Raw genomic sequence first — 23,629 nt, forward strand, 5'->3', positions numbered from 1 at the left:
GTCCTGCTCCGTTTTGGACAGGGCACCAGGGGACCATATCAGCATCCTATGGCAAGGCTGGTGCCGCAGGGTCCCCTTGCTGCTTCCTCCCTGTTGGACTAGAATTTCCCACACGTGTTCCAGTCTAGAGTGCTGGTCTCTCACGATGCTTAGAAAAAGAGCACACAGCCGTGGAAGTCTGGAACTCCCACACCCAAACCTCGCCTGAAAGTCAGAAAGCACAGGTCTCGGGGGTCCCTCACGGGCAGTAGTACCCTGTGAGGCTGGTAGAGCAGGAATTTATTTCACTCGTTCAAGACATAAGTTTTGAAGGTGACAGGAATAAAGAACCTGATTTTCACAACTTCAGTTCATTGTGACAAACGTTAAAATTTGTTTTATTGTGGCAGATTTCAAACACTCACAAAAGCAGAATGACACAGTGATTCTCCTCGTCTGTCTGTCACGCAGATGCAGCATTTAAAAGATTATATCACTTTCCCTTCTTCTATCCCTTTTTGTTCTTTTTGGAAATTTACTTTCTTTTTTTTTTGCTGCTGTATTATAAAGCAAATCCCATACTCAATGTTATGGCCTTTCAGATCGTAGTATGCCTTTCAAAAACAAGATGGTCATTTTTGACCTGATTACAGTGCATTAAGACATTTAACAGTAATGAAAAAACACAAAAAGGTGTTCAGCATTATCTCTCATTCAAGAAATGCAAATCAAAACCCCAGTGAGATCCCACCTCACACCCGCTTGGACAACCATAATAGTTTTAAAAGGTTATAATAACAAGCTTTGGGAGGATGTCAAGTCAAGTCAATCTTAAAGGAAATCAGTCCTGAATATTTATTGAAAGGACTGATGCTGAAGCTGAAATTTCCAATACTTTGGCTACCTGATGCAAAGAACCGACTCATAGGAAAAGACCCTGATGCTGGGAAACGCTGAAGGCGGGAAGAGAAGGGGACGACAGAGGATGAGATGGTTGGAAGGCATCACCACCTCAATGGACATAAGTTAGAGTAAACTCCGGGAGCTGGTGATGGACAGGGAGGCCTGGCGTGCTGCAGTCCATGGGGTCGCAAAGAGTCGCACGTGACTGAGTGACTGAGCTGAACTGGGAGGACGTGGAGAAACTGGAACCCTAATATACAAATACTGGTATAGGTGTAAAATGGAGAACCCACTATGGAAAACAGCCACTATGGAAAACAGTTCCATGGTAAGTTGAATGTGGAATTATTGTATGACCCCAGCAATTCCACTCCTAGGTATATATCCCAAAGGATTGAAAACCAGTGCTCAAACAAAAACTTACACATGAATGTTCATAGCAGCACTGTTCACAGTAACCAAAAGGTGGGAATAACACGCGTGTCCATCAGCCTCTGAATGGGCGCAGGGAATGCAGTCTGCTGTCCCAGTGGAGTGTATCAGCGGTAAAAGGAATGAAGCACTGAAAAATACTGCTGTGTGGATGAACCCCGAAAACAAAATGGTACGTTAAAGAAGCCGGTCACAACAGGCCGCATTGTATGTATTTCATATTTATGTACTATATGCAGTGTCCAGACTTTGTTTAGTTGCTAAGTTGTATCTGACTCTTTGCGACCCCAAGGACTGCAGAAAGCCAGGCTCTTCTCCATGAGGGATTTCTCAGGCAAGAATACTGGAGTTGGGTTGCCATTTCCTTCTCCATGGGATCTTCCTGACCCAGGGATTGAACCCAGGGCTCCTGCATTGGCAGGCAGATTCTTTACTGCTGAACCACCAGGGAAGTCCAATATCCAGAATAGGCAATCCATAGAGACATAAAATATTCATAGATTAGTGGTTGCCAGGGGCTGGGAGTGTGGAGGAATGGGGAGTGACTGCCAGTGGGTATGAGGTCTCCTTTTGGGGTGATAAAAATGTCTGTAACTCAGAGGTGGTGATGGTTTTACAACATTGTGAGCGTACTTTAATGCCTCTGATTTGTACACTTTAAAATGGCTACATTGGTAACTTTTATGTTATTTTTTCATGTTGAAAAAAACCCCTACCTAAAAGAAAAAACCACCTCCCTAACAAAACCGGTAGTAATTCCTTCAGTTCAGTTCAGTTCAGTTCAGTCGCTCAGTCGTGTCCGACTCTTTGCGACCCCATGAATCACAGCACGCCAGGCCTCCCTGTCCATCAGTTCATGTTTAAATTTCCCTGGCTGTCTCAGAAATGTATTTTATGTAAATTTCTTTTAAATGAATCCAAATAAGGTTGTCTTGTCTTTTAAACCAGTCTCTTTTTAACTTTCTGTCATGGAACGTTTCAAATATCTGTTGACATTGAGAGAGGAACATAATGAGACCCCAGGTATCCATCAGTAATTATCAGCTAATAAGCACTTTTAAGAACTGTGTTTAACTGTTCATTCTGAAGCAATTTCCCACGCACAGAGAGGTTGCAAAAATAGTGCGGAGAATTCCCATGTGTCCTTAGAGCTTCCCCAAAGGCTGACATCTTCCATAACGAGAACTGGCCGATTACAAAAGGGGGAGCGCAGCCTTGACTCCAATGCTGACTAGCCAGGGGGCCTCTGTTTCTGGACACACTGTATTGGTGTCATACCCCCACCCCCACCCACCCTCTACTGTGAGCACCTCCTGTCTGTCTTTTTGGCTTTCAGGACCCTGGCGGTTTTGGAAGAGTGCATGCATGCTAAGTCACTTCAGTCGTGTCTGCCTCTTTGCAGACCCCTGGACTGTAGCCCACCAGGCTCCTCTGTCCACGAGATTCTCCAGGCAAGAATACTGGAGTGGGTTGCCAAGCCCTCTTTTAGGGGATCTTCCCGACCCAGAGATCAAACCCACTTCTCTTATGTCTCCTGCTTTGGCAGGCGGGTTCTTTACCACTAACGCCACCTGGAAAGCCCTTTGGAAGAGTACTGGCCAGTCTTTTCATAGAATGTCCCTGCTGTTTCCTCATGATTTAAGTGTAGGCTTTGCATTCCTGGCATATTTAATCCTGGTCATGCGTTTCACAGACACGGTGCTGGGCCCTGGGGGTGTGTCCCTTCAGGAGGCACAGGCTGGCACTCTGCCCATTGGTGGTGGTCACTTAGACCGCCATCGCCGGCGCCCCGCTCTCCGCTGCGGGGAGACAGTTGCTGTGGCCCTCTGTGACTCGCAGAGGCGGGGGGGATTTTAATCCCAGGTGAATATCCTCTTTCGTCATTCTTCTCCTCTCCTAGTCTCAGCACCCATGGACAGCTCGTACTTGTAACAGCTGTCACTCTGGTGTTTGCCAAGTGGAGATTCCCCATCTCCGCGGTTCCTCTGCATTTATTCATTAGAATGTACGATAAGGAGGAGCTTTCCTTTTCCTCCCACTATCCTTTTAATTTACTCTAACATGGACTCAAGGCTCTCTGTTTTATTCCACGAGTCACAATCCATTCCTGCTGTCATTTTCTTGCCCAGATTGTCCCATATTTGACCATTGGGACCCCTTTGGAGATGTAGTAGCCGCTTGTTTAGGACTTCCGTGGTGGCTTAGATGGTAAAGAATCTGCCATTGATGCAGGAGACTAGAGTTTGACCCCTGGGTTGGGAAGATTCCCTGGAGAAGGGAATGGCTATCCACTCCAGTATTCTTGCCTAGAAAATTCCATGGACACAGGAGCCTAGCAGGCTACAGTCCGTGGGGTCACAGGCAATCAGACTGAGTGACTCACACTTTTACTTTCTTTCACTCGTTTAATCTATACTCTTATTTCTCCTCTCCTCTATTTATTTTGAATCATCCCTCAGATGCAAATTATCACTTCATCTGCAGATATTTCCAAGTGTCTCTAGGACAGGAAATCTTTTACAATCACGGATAATGTCATTATCACATCTAAGTATTAATAATACTAATAATTCCTTATTACCTTTAAATGTCCAGCCATGGTTCACATTTCCCTGATTGTCATATAATTGTTGCGTCGCTTGCAGTTTGTTTGAATCGGGACCCAAATGAGGTCCTTACACTGTGATCGGTTGATGTGATTCTCAAGTGTTTGCTCATCTGTCCGTTCCCACGCCTTTCCCATCTCCCTCTTGGATTCCTTGCAACGTTGTGAAGAAGCGTCTGGGCCGTTTGTGCTGTAGAGTTCCCCACAGTCCAGATTTAGTGGATTGTGCCTCAGCGCTGCCCTGTCTCATGCTGCCCTGGTTTCCTGTGTGTTGATGGTTAGACCAGGACGCTTCCTGAGCGTCTGTTTCGGTTTTCCGACGACTGCTTTACGGGGGACAATGCGTCCTCCTCCAGGGCCTAGGTGTCTTCTGCGGTGCTAGCAGCTGTGAGTGATGGGCGCGTGACCCCATATATCCACTGAGCTCTGCAGAACGGTGATGCTTGAATCCTGTGTCATTCCTGCTTCTCTTTTTCTCTGGATGACTTCTATATAGGGGCACTCCCCACCCGTCATCTGATTCCCCCGAAGTGCAGTTCATGTACGAAACTCCAGACAAATGCCTGTTTCTTTGCTATTATTTATGAGCTTTCAAAGTGAGTTGGCTCTCTAGCACTCTCCCAATGCCTTGGGGATTTAAAACTCTGTAGCTCTATAAATAAATAAATAAAAGCATAGTCGATGTGTTCTACCCCGTTGCAGTTTCTCGTGTTTAGGGCTCACATCTTTGACCAGCAGGAGCCTCTACGAGCTGCCTCTGCCTCTCGTTGCTGTGCGCGGGCTTCCCACTGCAGCAGCTTCTCTTGTTGCGGAGCGTGGGATCTCCGCGCACCGGCTTCAGTAGTTGCGGCTTGGGGGCTGAGTTGCTTGCTCGAGGCATATGGGACCTTAATTCCCTGACCAGGGACCCAACTTGCGTCCCCTGCTTTGGAAAGCAGATTCTTAAACCACTGGACCACCCGGGAAGTCCCTTGACACTGTTTTTTTAAAGCCACCATTATTTCACCAGGCGTGTGTGTGTGTCACCAACAGGAGTCGCCTTAAACTCACTGTATTTCCAATTTTTAAGGGATTTGCTTTCCAACGTTTAAATTTGTTTCACAGGTATGTAAAAATTCACATGGATCTGAAATCAGATCCACGAAACAAGATACCTTCAGGGACCTCTAGCTTCTGGCCTTTCCCTACTCTTCCCACCCATCTCTCGTCACATGGTCCTTTTTTATAAATATCATAGCTTGGTTTTCCATTTCTTAAACATAAGCAACTACATAATATTTGTATCCTGCTCATAGATAATTTGAAAGAATACATTCTTAAGATCATTTTTTTTTATAGAGTGGGAGAAAGGTTGCTGTTGTAATTTGAGTTAAAAAAATCAGTATTTAGAATTACGTCAGCACTATGGTCACAGCCATATGTTGGCAGTCTCCCCCACCTCCCCCAACCAGCAAAACAGCAGACTGCCACAGCCTAGAAATTAGGACCAGAAGAGCCGAGTATTAAGAAGCGATAATGTCTTGGTTGTCTTTTCAGAGCTTACCTTGGTTAATCCCCTTCCCGCCCTCCTTTTGTCTGTCTGTCTGGTGTTTTCCAGTTACTTTCACGGTCAGCATCTTTCACATTCTGAATGAGAAACTGCCCTCCCCCCCGAAGAGGCTCCGAGCCCCTTTGAGGGTTCAGGTTGATCAGACTTCTTGTTTGATGCCAGGGCCGTGGGGTACGGGGTGGGGGTTAGGGGTTTTGAATTCCTTGTGTGGCTACTGTGGTTGGGGTCCCTGTGCTGTCCAGGCATTGTGAGCCTCTGTGGCTCTGGGTCACTAAGGAATTGTTTTCTCTGGTGGCTCTGAGCACAGGTGACAAAGCTGCATCTTATTTCCCCCCCACATTATCATCCTCTCTGTCTCCCCCTCTTGACAGACAGTTCATGGGCACTGGCATGTTCTTAACACCCGCCCCGCCCCACCCTCTTTCTGAATTATCCCTTAATGTTATTCAAGCCTCAGGATTTGTAGACATTTTAAAGCGGTATTCCAAAACAAGGCCGTTTTGAATGAACTGTGTCTTAGGCGCAGGGTAATCATTGTCTGCTCCTGCTTCTCTATTTTTAATGAGAAATGCCCGCGAGGGGCTATCTTGCCGCTCAAGTGCCAGGCTGTGGCAAACCTTACATTTTTCAAGCTGCTTTAATCAATAAAGTTATCACCAGTCATTTCCCTTGATAACTGCTTCTTCCCAGGCCCAGACCCGCTTCTCGCTGCCGAGGAGTTTTCCACCTGCACTCGGAATGGCTATAACTCCCCAAATCCAATTTTCATTTTAACCTTTCCTTGATAGCCTAGAAATAACAGATTGCCGGGATTACTCTAATAGATTGGAAAGGCCGGCCTCTTCGAGGTAACCAGGGCCTTTCTGGGATTCGCTAATAAGGCAAAGAATAACATACCTTAAAGTTTACTTCTAGAAATACCTAATTCTCATAGTTGAAGGCTTCTGAATCAGTGGGTGGTTTTATTGCTGCATACCAAAGCCCAAATGATGCGAAGGTTTTGGCAGTTTTCCATGATCCTGAGAAACTCCATCAACTGCAAACTGTGCGTGTTTAATGGAAATGGAGACTGTTCAGACCACAGTGCTTAGCACCAGAAGCCAGTGTTCAGCAGCCTGGAAGCTGAGGATGCCCATTTCACAGATGAGGAACCTGAGGCTTGAGCCCCACGTGTGCCGGGCACACCTGGGACCTGCCATGTTCCCACATACTTCGTGAAATCCTTACTCCAGTAACCCCATCTTAAGGTTAAGGCAGGGTTTCTCAGCTGTGGCACTGTTGACATTTTGGGGCCAGATCATTATTTATGGTGAGGGTAACCCCCATCGTCCCCCAACTTCCCTGGTGACTCAGACGGTAAAGCGTCAGCCTGCAGTGCGGGAGACCTGGGTTCGATCCCTGGGTAGGGAAGATCCCCTGGAGAAGGAAATGGCAATCCACTCCAGTATTCTTACCTGGAAAATCCCATGGACAGAGGAGCCTGGAGGGCTACAGTCCGCGGGGTCACAAGAGTCGAACACGACTGAGCGACTTCACTTTCACTTTCTTTTTTCAACCCCTATCGTCCCCCAATTGTGAAGCCACAGGTGTTCCCAGACGTTGCCAGATGTCCCAGGGGAGCAAAATCGCCCCCAGTTGAGAACCAGGGCACTGGGGGGTGGTCACAGGAAAGCCTGCTGTTGGAGCCCAGATTCCTCTGCAGATGGAGTGAGGCCCCCAGTCCCTCTGGGTCTCTGCTGCTCCCCAATTCTCAGGGTGGTGGCAGCGACATGTCAGAACATTTGGCTTTGAAAAGGTGTATTTAGTAGTGTGATATATTCCATTTTGAAAAAAAAAAGTTAAAATATTTCTTGTTGGCAGAATGTAGAAAATAAAGCTAGACAAGATTGCGGGTGGTGATGGTGAGTACTCTGAGGACAGCCTTTCAACAGCGGGGGCGAGGGGACTTCCCTGGTGCTCCAGTGGTTAAGACTCTGTGCCCCCAATGCAGGGGCCCAGGTTTGATCCCTGGTCAGGGAACTAGAGCCCTCATACCACAACCAAGACCCAGCGCATCCAAAAAAAAAAAAAATGGGGACAAGGTTTGTGGGTTTATCCAAAGAGAGCCAGGCGTAAGAGAAGGACTTGCCGCATCGCTTTGTTCCCTGGTTCTCAGGGCATTCATTCGAGGTGTGGGCCATGGGGACAGTCTGTGCCCTTGGCAGGGAGGCCCGTGGGTGTGGAGTGAACATCTGCATGGAAGGCCCGTCTTCTTCCCTTTGTCGGCCTAGCCCTCCTCCAGCCCATCCTCCCCACCAGCTGGGCATGTGGTTTTTGGGTGTCAGCTTGGAGACCACTTGCTGGGGCGGTGGGACCACTGGGAAAGATAGGGCCCGAGCTGCTGCAGCCCAGCTTTGAACTTGGCTCTGCCTCCAGCCCTGGGTGGGGGGGTTCCAGGAAATGCCAACCCTGGGATTACCTTTGTGCTTTTTCTCAGACATAAGGGACCTTTAAAACCTCCCATCTCAGCTTTTCCCTAAGACGTTTCCTCCCCTAACGCCTTTTAAAGTAGATTTTGCTTTCCTTCTCCTCAAAACACAATTAAAAATAAAAAAATCTGATTATGAGGTAACTCATATTTGTTAAAGGAGATGGATAAAATTCAGAAAGTACAAGGGGAAAAAAACAATGTTCATCCCCTAACCCAGAATAACACAAATCATGCTTAATCTTTCCAGTTTTTGGGGGGTCTGTGCACACATTTTGGGGGGCTTCTGGCTTCCCAGCTGGCAGCAGTGGTACAGAACCTGCTTATCATTGCAGAAGACGTAAGGGACATGGGTTCGTTCCCTGGGTCAGGAAGATCCCCTGGAGAAGGACATGGCAACCCACTGCAGTACTCTTGCCTGGAGAATCCCATGGACAGAGGAGCCTGGCGGGCTGCAGTCCATGGGGTCGCAAAGAGTCAGACATGACTGAAGCGACTTAGCATGCAAGCGTACACACATTTTTAACACAAAGTTGGATAATCCTGCATCTGCTGTTTGAAACCTGATTCCCATCCGTGCCCTGTAACTTTGGGAACAGTTTCCTTTGTGCAGATTCAGGCACTTCCACAAAGTAATTTTTGCGGCTACAGAGCATTCTGTCACAGGGACTGCCGTAATGTTCTTAAGCACGGGTCTGTCCTCCCAACCCCTTGCTACCGTACCGTGCTTTCACAGTCCCCTGTAGTTGGACATTTAGATTGCTTCCAGTTTCCCTCTTGTACATAAGCCTCATGAACACCTCGTATTCCTTTGGTACCTTTTAAATTGTTTTTCTAGAAACCCTGAGGGTGTGGTTGCCATGTCAGGATGCACATTGTTCATTTCTATTTCAGAAAGGCCATAGCGATTCGACTTCCTCACCAGCTGTACTTGCAAGTGCTCATTTCCCGACATCCTCACCAATAGCGTTGTTTCTTACTTTATATAAAATAGCGACTTGGGGTTTTGCTGTATTGATATATTCCTTACGAATGTGTCAGACGGTGGGGGAGCTGCCTCAGCGATGACCGGCCTCCAGATGTGAGCCTGCAGGCTGAGGGTCTGGGGCTCCAGAGCTAGGTATTTTCTCGAGGCGGCTCTAAGTAGGGGTCCGGGTCCCGCGGGGCTGAAGTGCAGGCTGAGTCCACTGCTTCTTCACCACCAGCCCTGCTGTTTGGTACCCCATGGCAGGAAGAAGTGTTCCTCCTGGCAGAGCCTGGGAATCACTAGACATTTCATGAGAAGTGAACTTTCTTGGGAAAGTTTGGCCTTCACTGGAAGTTGTGTCCCAGACATCGCCACTTGTTGGAATGGGTTCTTCCCCTGGTACCTAGGATGGCGGGAAGGGGAGACCATGATGGGCAGATAGATATTTAAGAAGAACAAATGAATTCTGCATCTTGAACTCAGACCTGAAAACCTACCTCAAGGGCTCTGGTGCGCCTCCGGCTCCCGGGTCTCTGTTCCGTGGGAGCCGGCCGCTTGGTGTGTGTGTCTCCTTCTTCCCTGCACCATATTGCAGTCAGAGGGAAGTGCAATCCAGGCCTGGCAGGTAGGGTTTTTTATTTCCCCTGACAGCGCACCTCTTGACCTCTATCTTCTTGCCAATGATTTTTTAAATCCTAAATGATTTGGCAATAATTGCTCCTCCTTGCGTGGTTATTGCCCTTCACCGACAGTAAATCTGTGAGATTCCCCAGGGGCCGGAGCGCGTTTTGGTATGCGGAGCCCACAAGCTGGCCCAGACAGGCCTCGCTGCGCCGGCGGCCGCGGACCAGGGGGTCCCGCACCCTGCCCCTCCCCTCCACCCACCCACAACTCTGGGCTCTGCCAGGGCTTAGCTGTTGGGTTATCAGGCAGAACTGTAGCTGCTGCTCCTCGGTGAGCTTCCTCCAATGGCCCAGATTTCCCCGGTTCCGCCTCCACGGGTCACCTCCGCAAATGTTCTCACCCAGAAAGGCCCAGAGCCTCTGTTCTGAGTGGCGAGGAATTTCTGCTGCATGCACACACATGTGTATGTGTGTGTGTGCGTGCCAAGTTATATTTTCCCCAGAGCGTGAAAGATGCCAGGCATGACGTTTAATAATTGGAAGACCGTTTCATTTCCAAGGAGCCTTCTAGCAAGGTGGCCCCCGGGACCCCTGGCAGCAGTGGACAGGGCCCTCAGCTGGAACTGCAGTGGATGTTTAGAGGCTGACCTGACAGTGTCAGGATAACTCCCTGAGAAGTCAGAACAGAATCTCCTCCTGGAGCTTGTGCCTGGCCTGCTGCCTAGGCTGGTTGCCCACCTGCCCCAGCCCTCTCCTGCCAGGCGAGCTGTGTGGTTGCCCAGGTGACCCTGGCTTTGTAGGTACCCTTAGACTCACGTGTGTGCAGCATCTTTGAGGCAGTTCCCACTTCAAGGAATGTGGGTTGTCACTGGTTGTTTCTTCTTGGGTGATGGATGATTTCCACACACTGCATAGGAGCTTGTAGACACGAAAATGAACCCATTTGGATTTGACAGTGTTTTCCCCAGCATCACTTTCTAGGGAAAAAAAAAAAAAAATCCAGCTTTACCATATCTGAATACTTGCCCCGCGGCACTATTATTAACTTAATGTTTCTTTAAATTGATTCATTTTGTAAACTTAAACGTATTTTAAGAGAAGCTTTCGATCCCTACTCTAAATGGACAACCAGAATCACTCACCATAAATAGATTACTCTAAAAATAAATACTAAGGATTGTATTAAAAATGTACATGCTGTTCTCCCTAAAATCAAATCGCGCATCAACAGCACGCATAACGCACGCTGGCGAATGTGAGTTTGGGTGGTGGACGGCCCAGAGGAGCATGAAGTTTGGGACGAAATGCAGTATAGTTCAGGTACCTTGTGTGTCCCGCAGGGGCTGCAGCTCCTCGCGGTCAGCGGAATTCTCAGTCCTAGCGGTCATCAGCCACCTGCTCAAGCTCCCGGGGGCCAGTGTCCTGCAGTAGCTTCTCTGATGGAGGCCCCGCTGGTCTCTGCTGGAATATGATTAAGTGACCAGGGTCTGGTACCTCTGAGGCAGTCCATGCTAATTGTTAGGAAACCCTCGTGTTCACCTGAAACTGCCTCCCTGGCACCTGGGGTGGCACCAGCTCAGCCTTTGTTCCCTCGTCCACAAGTGCCTCATGATTCCTTGTTATTTGAAGGTCCATTCAGGAGACGCTTCCAAGGACATTTGCTTCAGGTTTATTGACCTGTGGTTGACACACATGTGGTGTCTTCTTCGGGGAAGGCTCTCACCCTTCCTCCTCCTATACCCGCTAGCCTGGTTGACACCTCATTCCCTTCAGATCCGAGCTCAAAGCCTCACCTCCTCCAGGAAGCCTTCCCTGACCACTGCGAGCCCCATGAGGTCAGGCTTGACCACACCCTGTGTTTTTTCCTCCCTGCGCTTTACGGCAGGTCCTGGCTATGTGTGTGTGAAATTACCTCATGAACATCTGTCTTCTGCCTTCCACTGGGAGCTTCACAAGGGTGGGGACTGTGTTTCTAAGTCACTGTGTCCCAACCGCCCGGCCCATGGAAGACCCAATACAGAAGGGCTGGGGCACTGGAGGCCCGTCGTGAGGACCGTGGACTGTCTCTAATAGGGCTAGATTAGGAGTTTCCTCAATAAAACATTTCCTAATGTATTTTCCTTTAAACATGTACAGATAGCTTCTTATGTCCAGGCACTGCCCTGGATGCTTAACTTTTGTGTTTCTGTTTAAACACCACATTAGTTGTACCCACTGTATGGACTGAAGTGGATCATGAGACTGCAGGGCTAGCCCATCGCACAGCTGGGATCCCAGCCGACTTTTTCTCTGGTCCCATCTGAGCCTTGCGCTCAGTCTGACAAGTCTGCTGGTCGCATGGGGCCAGCCTCTGTATTCCCTGTCTCCACCCCTATCACTCCGAGATGGAAGGGACATTCCATCTGGACTCGTCACAGGCAGAGCTCAAATAGATGGGTAAGAGTCCCCTAGCCTGTAACTGCTTCACGGTCATCATTTCTACTTTTCTTGGTTTGGGTTTCTGCATTTGTTCACTGGTTGGTACTACCCAGCATCTGAATTTCAGAGAAACTTGTGGAATAATTGTCAGTTTCAAAGCCTGTCTCCCCGTCAACATCGGGACACTCACCGTGCCCTGGGAGCCTGGCTCCTTGGGCCTGTCTGACCTCCCACCAAGGACATTTCTGATCAGACTTGGGAACGTATCTGGTTTGGTGTCTGATGTGTTAGACTTGACTTGCACTGCTGCTTCTGCTGCTGCTAAGTCACTTCAGCTGTGTCCGACTCTGTGTGACCCCCATAGACGGCAGCCCACCAGGCTCCCCCGTCCCTGGGATTCTCCAGGCAAGAACACTGGAGTGGGTTGCCATTTCCTTCTCCAATGCATGAAAGTGAAAAGTGAAAGTGAAGTCACTCAGTCGTGTCCGACTCTTAGTGACCCCATGGACTGCAGCCTACCAGGCTCCTCCGCCCATGGAATTTTCCAGGCAAGAGTGCTGGAGTGGGGTGCCATTGCCTTCTCCCTTAAATCAGTGCAGTAGTTGAGTGAGGGAGGCTGCTCTTTTTCTTCTTTGAAAATGCATTTATTTACATAAAGAATCAACACCTGTTCGATTCCTGGGTTGGGAAGATCCTCTGGAGAAGGGATAGGCTACCCACTCCAGTATTGGGCTTCCCTTGTGGCTCAGCTGGTAAAGAATCCATCTGCAATGCGGGGAGACCTGGGTTTGATCTCTGAGTTGGGAAGATCCCCTGGAGGAGGGAAAGGCTATCCACTCCAGTATTCTGGCCCGGAGAAGTCCTTGGACTGAACAGTTCATGAGGTTGCAAAGAGTCACACATGACTGAGCCACTTTCACGTAAAGAATATGAATCCATGTAAACGGTAATATTTATCACATAGGTTGATGTTGAAAGGACGCCTACCAGTGATGACTAAGGTCTCAGCAACACAAATGCTGACTGCGCCACTCGCCCCCGACGCTTTCGGTTGGTAACTGTTGAGCAGTTCTGTGGTCTGGGCCGCTTAAGTGTCCTTGTTGGTTATGCATTTTAAAAATAGCAGTGTGCACACCTGTTCATTGCAAACTCTCTATCCCTCCTCCCAGTCCTTCCTCCCGGCAACCATAAGTTCATTCTCTAAGTCTTCCAGCTGTTTTTAAGATTTTCTCCTTGTCATTGGTTTTGAGCAATTTGGTTATGTTGTGCTTCGATGTAACTTTCTTCGTGTTTCTTGTGCTTGGTATTGATTGGGATCTTGGAGCTGTGGATTTATCATTTTTGTTGAGTTTGGAAATTTTTCAGGCACTATTTCTTCAAATATTGTTTTTGCCTCCTCTCTGAACATCTTGCTTGCAGGGATTCCGGTTACACCAGGCCTTTTGAAGTTTCGCCATAGTCCACTCTGTTCATTTTCTTAAAAATATTTTTTTTTCTTGCTGTGTTTCATTTGAGATTGTTTCTATTGCTGTGTCTTCAAGTCGATTACTCTTTTTTTCCTCATTGTCTTACCTGGATTTAATCTCATCCGGTGTTTTTGTGTTTCGTTCCAGACGTTGTAGTTTACCGCTCTAGAAGCTGGATTTGGATATTTGTCTCTTCTTCACTTTGGGAACATATGGAATACAGTTATAATAACTGCTTCAATGCCTTTGTCTGCTAATTCTTACATCTGGGTCAGTGCCAGTTCAGTTTTGGTTGATTTTCCTCTTCATTGTGTGTGATTCTTTGTCGTCTTTGCACGTCTGATCGTTTTTTTAATTGGATGGGATTTATTTTTATTAAATTTTACCTTTCTGAGTACTGGATATTTTTGTGTGTGTGCTAAGTCGTTTCAGTCATGTCTGACTCTTTGTGACCCCACGGACTGTAGCCCACCAGGCTCCCCTGTCCATGGAATTCTCCAGGCCAGAATACTGGAGTGGGTAGCCTTTCCCTCCTCCAGGGGATCTTCCCAACCCAGGGATCGAACCCAGGTCTCCCGCATTGCAGGCAGATTCTTTACCAGCTGAGCCCCAAGGGAAGCCCTACAGAGTATTTAGCTGATGGTGAAATTCAGCCTGTTTTCGAGCAGAGGTGAGACAGTGTCAACTCCCCATGTGTCCCTGTGGCACCTGTGTGTTTATTTCTGGCTGTGCTGGGTCTTCATTGCTGTGCGGCTTTTCCCTAGTTGTGGGGAGCCGGGGCTGATCTCTGGTTGCAGAGCGTGGGCTTCTCACTGTGATGGCTTCTCTGGTTGCAGAGCACGGCCTCGAGGGCTCTAGAGCTTCAGTAATCGTGGCTTCCCAGCACTCGAGCCCAGGCTCAGGAGTTGTGGTGCCCGGGTTTAGTTGCTCCTTGGCATGGGGCATCTTCCCGGATCAGGGATTGAACCTGCATGCCCTGCCTTGGCAGGCGGATGCTCTACCGCTCAGCCGCCAGGGAAGCCCACCTTGTATCACTTCGATACGTGTCAGTTGATTTTACGTTCCCCAAGTATGCACCATTCAGAGCTGCAGCTCATGGCGGGCAGTGCGAGATATATTCAAGCGGGTTGACTTTTAGTCAATATGACGACAGTATTACCTTGTTTAATGTGTATGATGGTGCTTTGAAACATCAAATCAAGAGGTTTATGATGTCAGAAAAAATGAGGGAGCGCAGGAAGAAAGCCGCCCGACACCACTTCTCAGCGCCTTTCACTGTCTGCCCGACAGGCCATCATGATCGGGGACGACATCGTGGGCGACGTGGGCGGTGCCCAGCGGTGCGGGATGAGAGCCCTGCAGGTGCGGACCGGGAAATTCAGGTAGGCGCCCCGTGGGGGCCTGCCCCTGCTGGCCTGCCTTCCTCCTGGATTCCAGGGTTTTGTTTTTCGTCTCCAAAATAAAGGGCTTTCCTCCTTCCAGATGGAAGAGCAGATTGTGGGCATCTGGTGATGTTTTGGTAACTGCCCCCTGGACAGGCCTGGGTGCCTGTTAGTAGCAGAGAGCGGTAGGGAAAGCAGCTTTCGATACGGGGTCTGAGTTTCAGACGTGGGGTTGGAGAAGGGTGCCGTGTGGAGACCACACACTCAAGGCCCTGGCCGGCCGCTGAGCCTGCTACCCACGCAGAGCCTGGGCCTCGGGCCTCTTGGCCCCATGGCAGATGGGTCGCTCTGCTCGGAGGTTACAGCTGCTGTGCGCTCTGGTCACTGCGCATCCTTTTCCTCCACATGTCTGGCTCTCTCACCTAAAGATGACAGGTGTGTGGTCAGGGATGAGTCAGAGACACTTGGAGCTGAGCCTCCATCTCCAGAGTGTCTTCGCTGCCGGGAGGTCAGCCTGGCCTCGTGTGGGTCGCCGTCGGGCACCTGTCGGGGTCCGGGCACTTGCCGTGTGTGGCGGTGCCCTGTGGTCTCCAGGCGTGGCTCTCTCTCACCCCTCTCAGACATCAGAGTGTCGTCCCGCCTGACTCTATGTGGTTTTGACTGTGGCCATTCAGAGGAAGTACCGTTTCATGGATGCTGCAGAGGCTTACTTAAAACGTGGCTGCCTTGGGTATTTGGATGTGGGATGGGGGTAGGGGGTATGGACCACGTCAGCTCTGAGCGATCTGCTTAGACCGGGTCAGAGGAGTCGATTCTAGGGTCTGACCCTCACTCTGAGGCCCGTCTCCTGTATGAGAGACCCAGGGGGCCTTTGGGTTTGGGATGGGTCGGGGAACACCAGGCGAGTGAGCAAGTCTTAGCGTCCCTGGGGGTCTGGGGCCAAGAAGTCCCTTCCAGCCTCTTCCTGGCCCTCCCAGGGTGTCAGGGGCTACCTTGGAGCCTGAAACTTGGGCCTCCTTTCTCCCCAACATCCTCAAACGAGGGTTTCCGGGATTTCCTGGGTCTCCTTGGCAGTGCCCGGCTTATGGCCGACTCAAAGCCTTGTCAACATTCTCTCCCCCACGGTCCTCTGTCCCCCGCCCTCCGAGTTGCTGAGCAGGAGGACTTGGCACCCTGATGCTCTGCTGGACGGTGGTGCCGGGTCCCTGGTGCCACCCTGTCAGGAGCTGGTCTGGCCCAGGCAGCCCCTGTGAGCATGGGCACAGGAGTGGGGCCTCCTTGCTAAGAACACGATGCTAAGGCTCAGAGCGGGGTGAAGAGTGAGAACCATGTCTTTTTTTTTTTTTGGTACTGGGCTATTTCTGATTTCTTAGGAAGAAAAATGTGTCTGCTGGGATTAAATGTAGCCGCGGTTGGGGTCTTTTTGGCCAGCCCGAGCCATGCCCCTGTAACCAATAAGGTCTTGCCTTTGTCCCAGACCCCACATGTGCCCCTAGGTAGCTCGGTCCCTAAGGAAGGGCCCCATGTGTGGTCAGGAAGCCCACCAGTGGGCAGGTGGGCATGGGGGCAGCTGTGTCCCCCGCGCACCACTGGGGTCGGCACTTTTCTGAGGCCCCTGTCGCCCCATCTCCTGGTGAGAGAAACCGATTGGCCTAATTGACGACATACGGGTCTTCTGGTAACATCTGGACATTTTACAAAACCAGGATTGTATTCCACCTGCCTCCTCCTTGAGCCACGTTTTGTGGCGTCTCTGCCCTCCAGCGCCTCACTGTCTAATGCAGTGGCCACAAGCCGCAGGTGCTGGGGAGCCCTGGAGATGAAGCTGGGTTAAAAGGCGTGCACGAGAATTCAAGGACTCAGTGGGAGAAGCATGTGAAAAGGCCCATTCGTAACATTTCATACCGATCACGTGTTGCCGTCCTGATGCCTCGTGCTGATTTCGCCTGCTTGTTCTCCTTCTTATCAACACGGATGCTAGAGGGTCCTGGCTCGCCTCCGCTCACACCTGTTGGGTGCCTTTCTGGCAGACCGCGGGGCCCCTGCGCGGCCGCCTTCTGCCTGCAGATGGCACTCTTGGTGCACAAGGCCTGCGTGGCACTTGCTCGGAGCTCGCGGCAGGCCCTGTAGCTGGCCTGGGGCCAGTGAGCAGCCTTGGCACTTTGGCACCCTGGGGACTGGGCCAGCATTCCAACCCTCCAACCCCCCACCCCCACTCCCCCCGGGACAGCACCCAACTTCCCCTTCTAGGGCGGCTCCCCTGCCCCCGGGAGCTCTCCACCCCTCTGGCCGCCTCTGCGAGCTGGCCCCACTAGGTCTGAAGGTCGTTGTGACCCATGTCTGCACCAGACAGGAGCTGGGCGGGGACAGCGAGGCGTCCTTACTGTGCGCGGGGCCTCTCCTGTGAGTGGCCCGAGTGGGTGCGCTGTGTCCCCTGCTGGTAGCCCTGGCCCAGCCCTGACTGCACTGGGGGATCGAGGCGGGTGGAGGATGGCCTTGTCCCAGGGCACAGGTGGCAGAGAGCCCTGCAGTGAGGCGCCTGGTGCTCACGCTGGGCCATGTGGTTTCTCCACTGGCTGGAGGCTGAGGGCCGCATGGGGAAGCTGAGCAAGTGTGAATCTCGACAGGGATCCGGCCTCTCTCTGGGACTGGGGGGGCGGCGCTGGTGGCCTCTGGACAGCCCCACTGCAGGTGCCCCTCCCGCCAGCGTCTTCTGGGTGTGCACGCACGAGGTTGTGTGTCCGGCCGCGGCACTGCTGGGGGCACTTGGACTTGCCCGTGGCTGAGAGGTCTCCGGTGACCTTCCTTCATCCTCCTCTCTCCTTCCTGTTTGTGCCGCTAAATGGCCCAAAAAGAAAAGGGTGAAGTGTCAGAGTGGGGCGAGCTCACGGGGGCCTGAGCTTCAGAAGGAGGGCCTCACAGGGCCTGCCTCTACCACTACCGTCAGGAAGGCTCAGGCCCCGCAGGAAGCGGGCCGGGCGCCCTTCGGCAACCGCGGTGTCTGGAGCCAGCGAAGCTCCCAGGTCAGACAGCGTGCAAACACGACCCGCCCAGCCGGGCAGCAGAGTCGTGGCTGAAACCACACAAAGCTTGCTGATCATACCTGCTCTGCCTGGAAGTCCAGCCCAGCCAGGGTGTGGTCCTCACCCAGCCAGCAGGTGTAGGACTTTCGGGCGTTCTCCCCGCTTGCCCCTTCCTGGCATGTGTGACGCACCAGGGCTGCTGGCAGAACCTTCCAGCCTGAAGCCAGAAGCCGCTGCTCCTCCAGTTCCATAAGGTCCCGTCCCGACGCCCCCGGGGTCCTGAGCCCTTTGATGGCAGATCCTCACGGTTCCAGTAAGTCCTGGAGACTGGGGTGCAGTCTCCCCTGCCGCCAGAGGCCTTCCCAGTCAAGTTGGCTATGGCCTTGCCTCGGGCCACCTGACGAGGTTTGGCAGAGGCTGGGCGGGAGCCTGGTTTCTCCGCCTCCAGGTGGGTGCTTCTGCCTCTGTTTTCTTCCTGGGAACATCTAGACCTTGCGGTCAGATTCCAGCAGCTGCAGGAGTCATGGTCCCAGCCTCCCTTCAGGGCGCAGGCAGGGCTCGGTGGCTGAGTGATGGGGGCTGGGCTGGGAGAGCTGCCGCCCCCACCCCCAGGCACCATGGTCCCCTTCTTCTCTTCTAAGGACAGGCCTCATCTTCGTGGGAGCTGGGCCCTGTGTACCCTTGACAAATTCAGGCCAGAGACATCCTTCCCAGCAGCGAGATGCCCTGTCTCCCCAGTGGAGGAGGAGGCCCTCAGGACATCTCACTGACCCTTCACACCTCCGACGGCCCCACCCGACCCCTCCTCCCGGGGACATGCCAGGAACGGAGCGAGGACCCCCGGACGGCTCCCCCTTGCACGCTGCACAGCAGGCGTCACACTGCAGGGCCCACGCTGGTCGTGCTGTGTCAGTAACTTGGCTGCGTGGAGCCTGCTCTGGGTGTCCTGTTACTTGTTATTTAGTCACGGCTGGATGATGTTTTATGAGCCCAGAACGTTCTTGACAAGCGGTTCGCCCTTTTGGACTTGGGAAGGGCCCTCAGCTGGGGCTGGTGCTACGTGCACACCGAAGCCGGGCTGGGGCTAGGGTGCCCACGGTCACTGTTCTCTCAGCTGGGGGTGTGTGGGGGGGGTGGGCAGATTCCAGCCACTTTGCACAAGGCTGGAGGCTGTGGGGTGCAGAGAATCTGGTGGTGGAACCAGAGGCTGGCGTGGAACCGGCCAGGTCCGACGCGGCCCGGACACAGCGGCTGCCCGAGCCTGGCCCTTGACCCTGTCTCCCATCACTGTGCAGCCACTGACTTCAAAGTTTGCTTAGGAGGCTCTGCTTCCTCTTTGGAACAAGACGGAGTTTTCTTCTAGGGCCAAGTGGTATTTGAAGGAAGTGAGCGAACCTGGGCGTTGGCTTTCCAGCCGTCACAGTTGTCACCATGAGACTCTTGGAGGCCAGGGTTGTGGGTGGTGGCCTGGCCGGCAGACCCAGGGGTTAAGAGCCCACCAACCCTGGTCTCATTGTGGAGCACCTGTGCTCCAGGCGGGACCCTGTGCCTCACTGAGTGAGCACTCCTGAACCTCAGGCCTCTGGGAGACGCTCCCGGCCGGGGAGGGGGCTCCACATAGCTTCAGGTGGAGCTGCAAGCTGAGCATAGAGACTGGAGACGGCCAGCTGCTGCCCGGCCACAGCCCGCCCCCACCCAGCTGCGGAGAGCCAGTTAATGCCAGGCTCAGGGGCCTCATCCCTGGGTCCCGCAGGCTCCATCCTGGCTGCCAGTTGGGGGAGGGTCTGGGGACAACCCCACCGTGGGACATCAGTGGACCAGCGGTCAGCCCAGTAGGCAACCTCAGACTGGGTCAGTCTGGAACGTGTGGAGCTCCTGGCCATAGCGACGGCTGTGTGATCTGAGCTGGGCCTAGGATTTTCGAGAACCCCTAGGAAAGTCGCCAGTGAAATAGAACCTGAGAAGTACCAGTGGCTGTCTGTGTCATTCCAGGGGAAAGCCTGGTCTTAGGGCGAAGCTGAAAGGAGAGCCTGGAGACAGGAGAGAAAGGAAGAGAGAGTCCCAGCTGTTTGAGCACCTGGATCTAGCTCTGCCTGAAGCCGGTCCCACCTCTGGCCTTTGAAGTCAGGAGGGCCAGTGAATTAGCATTTTCGTTAGTGATGCCCCAGGAGCAGTGTGGTACCACGGCGGGGCTGGTCCAGAAAGCCGCTGAGGTCTCCCCCGGGCGGGTCGACCATGATGCGTGCCCACTGGGGAACCCGCCCCAGGGTTCTGCTGCTTTACGCAGGGGGATGGCGTGCTGTGCTCCGACAACACAGTGGGGGTCTCTTCCTGTCTCTGCCTGTCTGCGGGCTCTCCTTCTCTGCTTGTGTGGCGTGCACGTCCCCACACACCTTTTTAAAATAGTCCTTGCAATGTTAGCATTTAGGTAGAGTAAATTCTCTTATTATAATCTGTATTTCTTTCCGTTTCTACCTACCGTTTTATTTCCAAAATTTTAAAAAACAGAATCCAGAGCATCTTCAATATAGTGTCTATAATATTCCATGGTAACACACAGTATTCAAAAACTACCAGATGTGCAAAAAACAAAGAAACCTCCCCAGAAAAGTATGGCCCCTATGCTAAAAATAGGTTCGGTTTTCCCACGCTGCCCTTTCTGAGGGGCAAATAGAGACCTCGACAGTGGACTTCAGCTCACAGCCCTGCTGGCTCGCTGGCTCTGCTCTGGGAAGCGCTGGAAGGATCCTTGTTTAACCTCAGAGGAGGCTGCCCCTGAAGGTGTATCAGAGCGCTCCCAGAATAGAACGGGCAGCCTGGAGAGGGATGAGTCCTCATCCCTGGAGACGAGCCGGGGAGGCTGGCAGACCTCCCACCGGGGAGGCTGCAGACAGCACCGCTGGGGCCAGAGCCCGGGGCTCAGTAACGCCACACGCGCCCTGAGTCTGCGGCCCTGTAACAGGCACCTGTGGGCGCCAGGACGCTTCTGTCCTTCTGGTCCCACTCCCCCACTGCCAGCTTTGGGATGGCAGCGTTACCGCCTCCCACTTGGAGTTGTGGAAACTGCCGCCCAGGCAGGTGCGGGGCCCGGGGGCCCGGTTATCCCAGCCTGGCCTGTCATTCACGCCTGACCCACCAACCAGCCTGTGACTTCTTCCTCTCGGTCATGAGCTGTTAGCATCAGAGCTGGAGCCCAGGCGTTAAAGCCACAGGTGTAGACGCAGGTGTGCAGGCGCATGAGCAGCAGAGGTGGGAAAGAAAGGCATCTCCTTGTCACAGAGGGCTCGGTTGCATCTTTGCGTTCTTGTGTGTGTGCCTGCTAAGTCGGTTCAGTCCTGTGCGACTCTTTGCGACCCCATGGGCTGTAGCCCGCCAGGCTTCTCTGTCCACGGGATTCTCCAGTCGAGAATACTGGAGTGGGTTGCCATGCCCTCCTCCAGGGAATCATCCTTCCCAACCCAGGGATCGAATCCGAGTCTCTCATGTCTCTTGCATTGGCAGGTGGGTCCTTTACCATTAGCCCAACCTAGGGAGCCCTTTGCATCCTTGGGTGTCTTCTGAGGGCTTCCCTGACAGCTCAGTTAGTAAAGAATCCTCATGTCTTCTCAGTATTTCATAACGAAAGTGCAGCACTCTCATCAGAACAACAGTTATTTTATAAAGTGCATTTGTGCCACCCTCCTCTAGGTTTGTGAATTGGAGGAATTCTTAAGAAGAAAGACCACCTGAAAGGGCAACTTGGTTAGTTTAAAAACAAAGCAGCCCAAGTACCGTGATGCTCCTGAACTGGTGCACAGCTCTGCCCTGAGCCCCAGGGCCCAGCCAGGCTCCCTGCTCACACGCAGGACCCTGGGTCACTGGACACAGGCCTCCTCCTGGCCTGTGAGCGGGCGCTCCGGTTCCTCTGCTTCCGTGTCCGGTGCCAGGACATGGCCCACGGGTTGGGGGGGACTCTGTGCACCCTCTGAGTTCCTTCATCCCGCAAGGGGCAGGGTGGAGACCCTGGTCCCTGTGACTGAAATCAATGCCTTCTCTGGGCCACCACACACGCGCAGCCATCTGTGACCTCCCTGCAGCAACCCCCACCCCCCAAGGTCCCATACCCTGGCTCACACACACACACACGGATTTGGACCTGAAGGGTGGCCGCCAGAGGATGGGCTCCCAGCCGCCCCAGCACGGAGTGGGCACCCAGGACCGTTGAGTCTGCACTTGCAGACTGTAGACCCCAGGCAGGCGGCGGTGGGTGAGGGTACGTCGGGCAGAGGGGCCTGAGTCAGCCCTCGATGGACAGAGGGGGTCAGAAGGCGGGGTCAAGGCTCCCCTTGTTGAAGGCCCAGGCCCCCCACCACCACCACCTTGATGTGTGCAGTCCAAGCCCACCTGCCCCTTGGCATCTGGGACGACGCCTCTGACCCAGGGCAGGGAAGGGCCTGGTGGAGAAGACCCGAGAGGGTGGGCAGGGGCCAGCCTCTGAGCTGCGCTGTGCCCTGAGGAGGGTCCCGGGGGAGCACGCAGGGGGCCCTCGCTGTCCTCCAGATCCCCCCCCGGGTCCCTCCTCCTGTGCCCGCCCCTGCCGTCACCTCCACCCCTGGCTTCACTGCCCACTCACCGCCCTGCAGTCTTACAGGGTCAGCACTCATTTCTCTTCTTCCGCATGCTGCTTTCAGCGGGGACCAGTAGAGGGCACCTTGCTGCCAGCGAGCAGGAGCTTTGAGGGCAGGATGTACACCTGCACGCTCACGCACGCGCACACTCAGGCCCTGCAGCCCACCCATCCCTCCACCCCGGGCCCTCACTCCTCTGCCAGCCCTCGTGGAGAACCCGGAGGTGCTGGGCCTGGCTGCGGAGAGGACCCCCTGGCAGCACGATCACAGGCCTCTCCCGCCAGCCTCTCCCGTGCCCTTCTCCTCCTCCAGCTCCCCTGCATCTGCTCAGGGGAGGGGGTCTGAGAACCCAGTGTTCCCGGCGAAGGGGCCCCCCACCCCCCAGCATCCCTGTGAGCTCGCTGGGGAGACCGGGGCTCCACGGAGAAGGCTCCCTTCCATCCATCACCATGCCCCATCCTCTGCTGGCCTGAATCCTGCTGTCTTTAAGGCCTTGTCTGATGATGGATTCCCAGGGTCCTCCCACCTGGAAGGGCCTTAGGGGGCTCCCCCAGCTCCGTATGGGCCTCTGAGTGGCAGAGGGGCCATCTCAAGGTCAAGGGGATCCGTGGCAAGCTGGGGTCTGTGTGGGCTCCCACTCCAGGCCGTTTCTCTTGTACCCCAAATACCCCTCACCTCGGGGGGATTACCTGGCACTCCGTGAGTTCCCACAGCCTGATAATTTCCAAACCTTTTTGGAGATTTCCAGAAAAGACAAATGCCACGGACCCTCCTCCCAGAGCCAGACCCTGCGCAGGTCTTCCTGGTAATTCCATTGCCTCCTTAATAGAGAGGATGCTCCAGCCCTGGGGGCAAGTCCTGTCTTGGACTCCCATCTGGGGCGCCAAGGCCTCGCCTGTCTTGACACTGACAGTCTTGAAGATCCGAGAACGGTCATCTCGTCTGATACTCCCTCGTGATATGACCCAGGTTACGCAGTTGGGGCCAGAGTATCACAGAAGCGATGCCGTGTGCGTCTCAGCGCGTCATGTTAGGAAGCGTGCGGTGTCCGTTTGCCAACAGCAGTGATGTCTTAACCTTGTCTGATTAAGGTGATGATTGCCGTGAAGTTATGAAGTGTTGGGTTTTCTTCCCTTTGTAATGAATAGCTATTTGTGGGGACACCCTTTGAGTAAGAATCCTGTTCCTCACCCTACTTTCATCCACTA

The 23,629-nt window shown here is 53.0% G+C and overlaps 1 protein-coding gene across 5 annotated transcripts in view; it reads left to right on the forward strand.

The window, feature by feature from the left end:
• The window catches only part of LHPP (phospholysine phosphohistidine inorganic pyrophosphate phosphatase), a 127,345-nt gene that overhangs the window by 29,938 nt on the left and 73,778 nt on the right, over nt 1-23,629 (forward strand). For 3 of the 5 annotated variants that reach the window (XR_016038809.1, XR_008685722.2, XM_055424435.2), the window contains exon 6: nt 14,700-14,791. Coding sequence is in view for 2 of the 5 variants with exons in the window: in XM_055424435.2 (XP_055280410.2) it covers nt 14,700-14,791 (92 nt within the window). In the remaining 3 variants the exon portion in view is untranslated. The remainder of the gene's footprint in view (nt 1-14,699; nt 14,792-23,629) is intronic. The other 2 variants (XR_016038810.1, XM_055424436.2) reach the window with 1 other exon arrangement.

This window comes from Moschus berezovskii, chromosome 12 (genome assembly GCF_049115385.1).
Source record: "Moschus berezovskii isolate FMDL1 chromosome 12, NW_MosBer_1.0, whole genome shotgun sequence".
NCBI classification, from domain to species: domain Eukaryota; kingdom Metazoa; phylum Chordata; class Mammalia; order Artiodactyla; family Moschidae; genus Moschus; species Moschus berezovskii.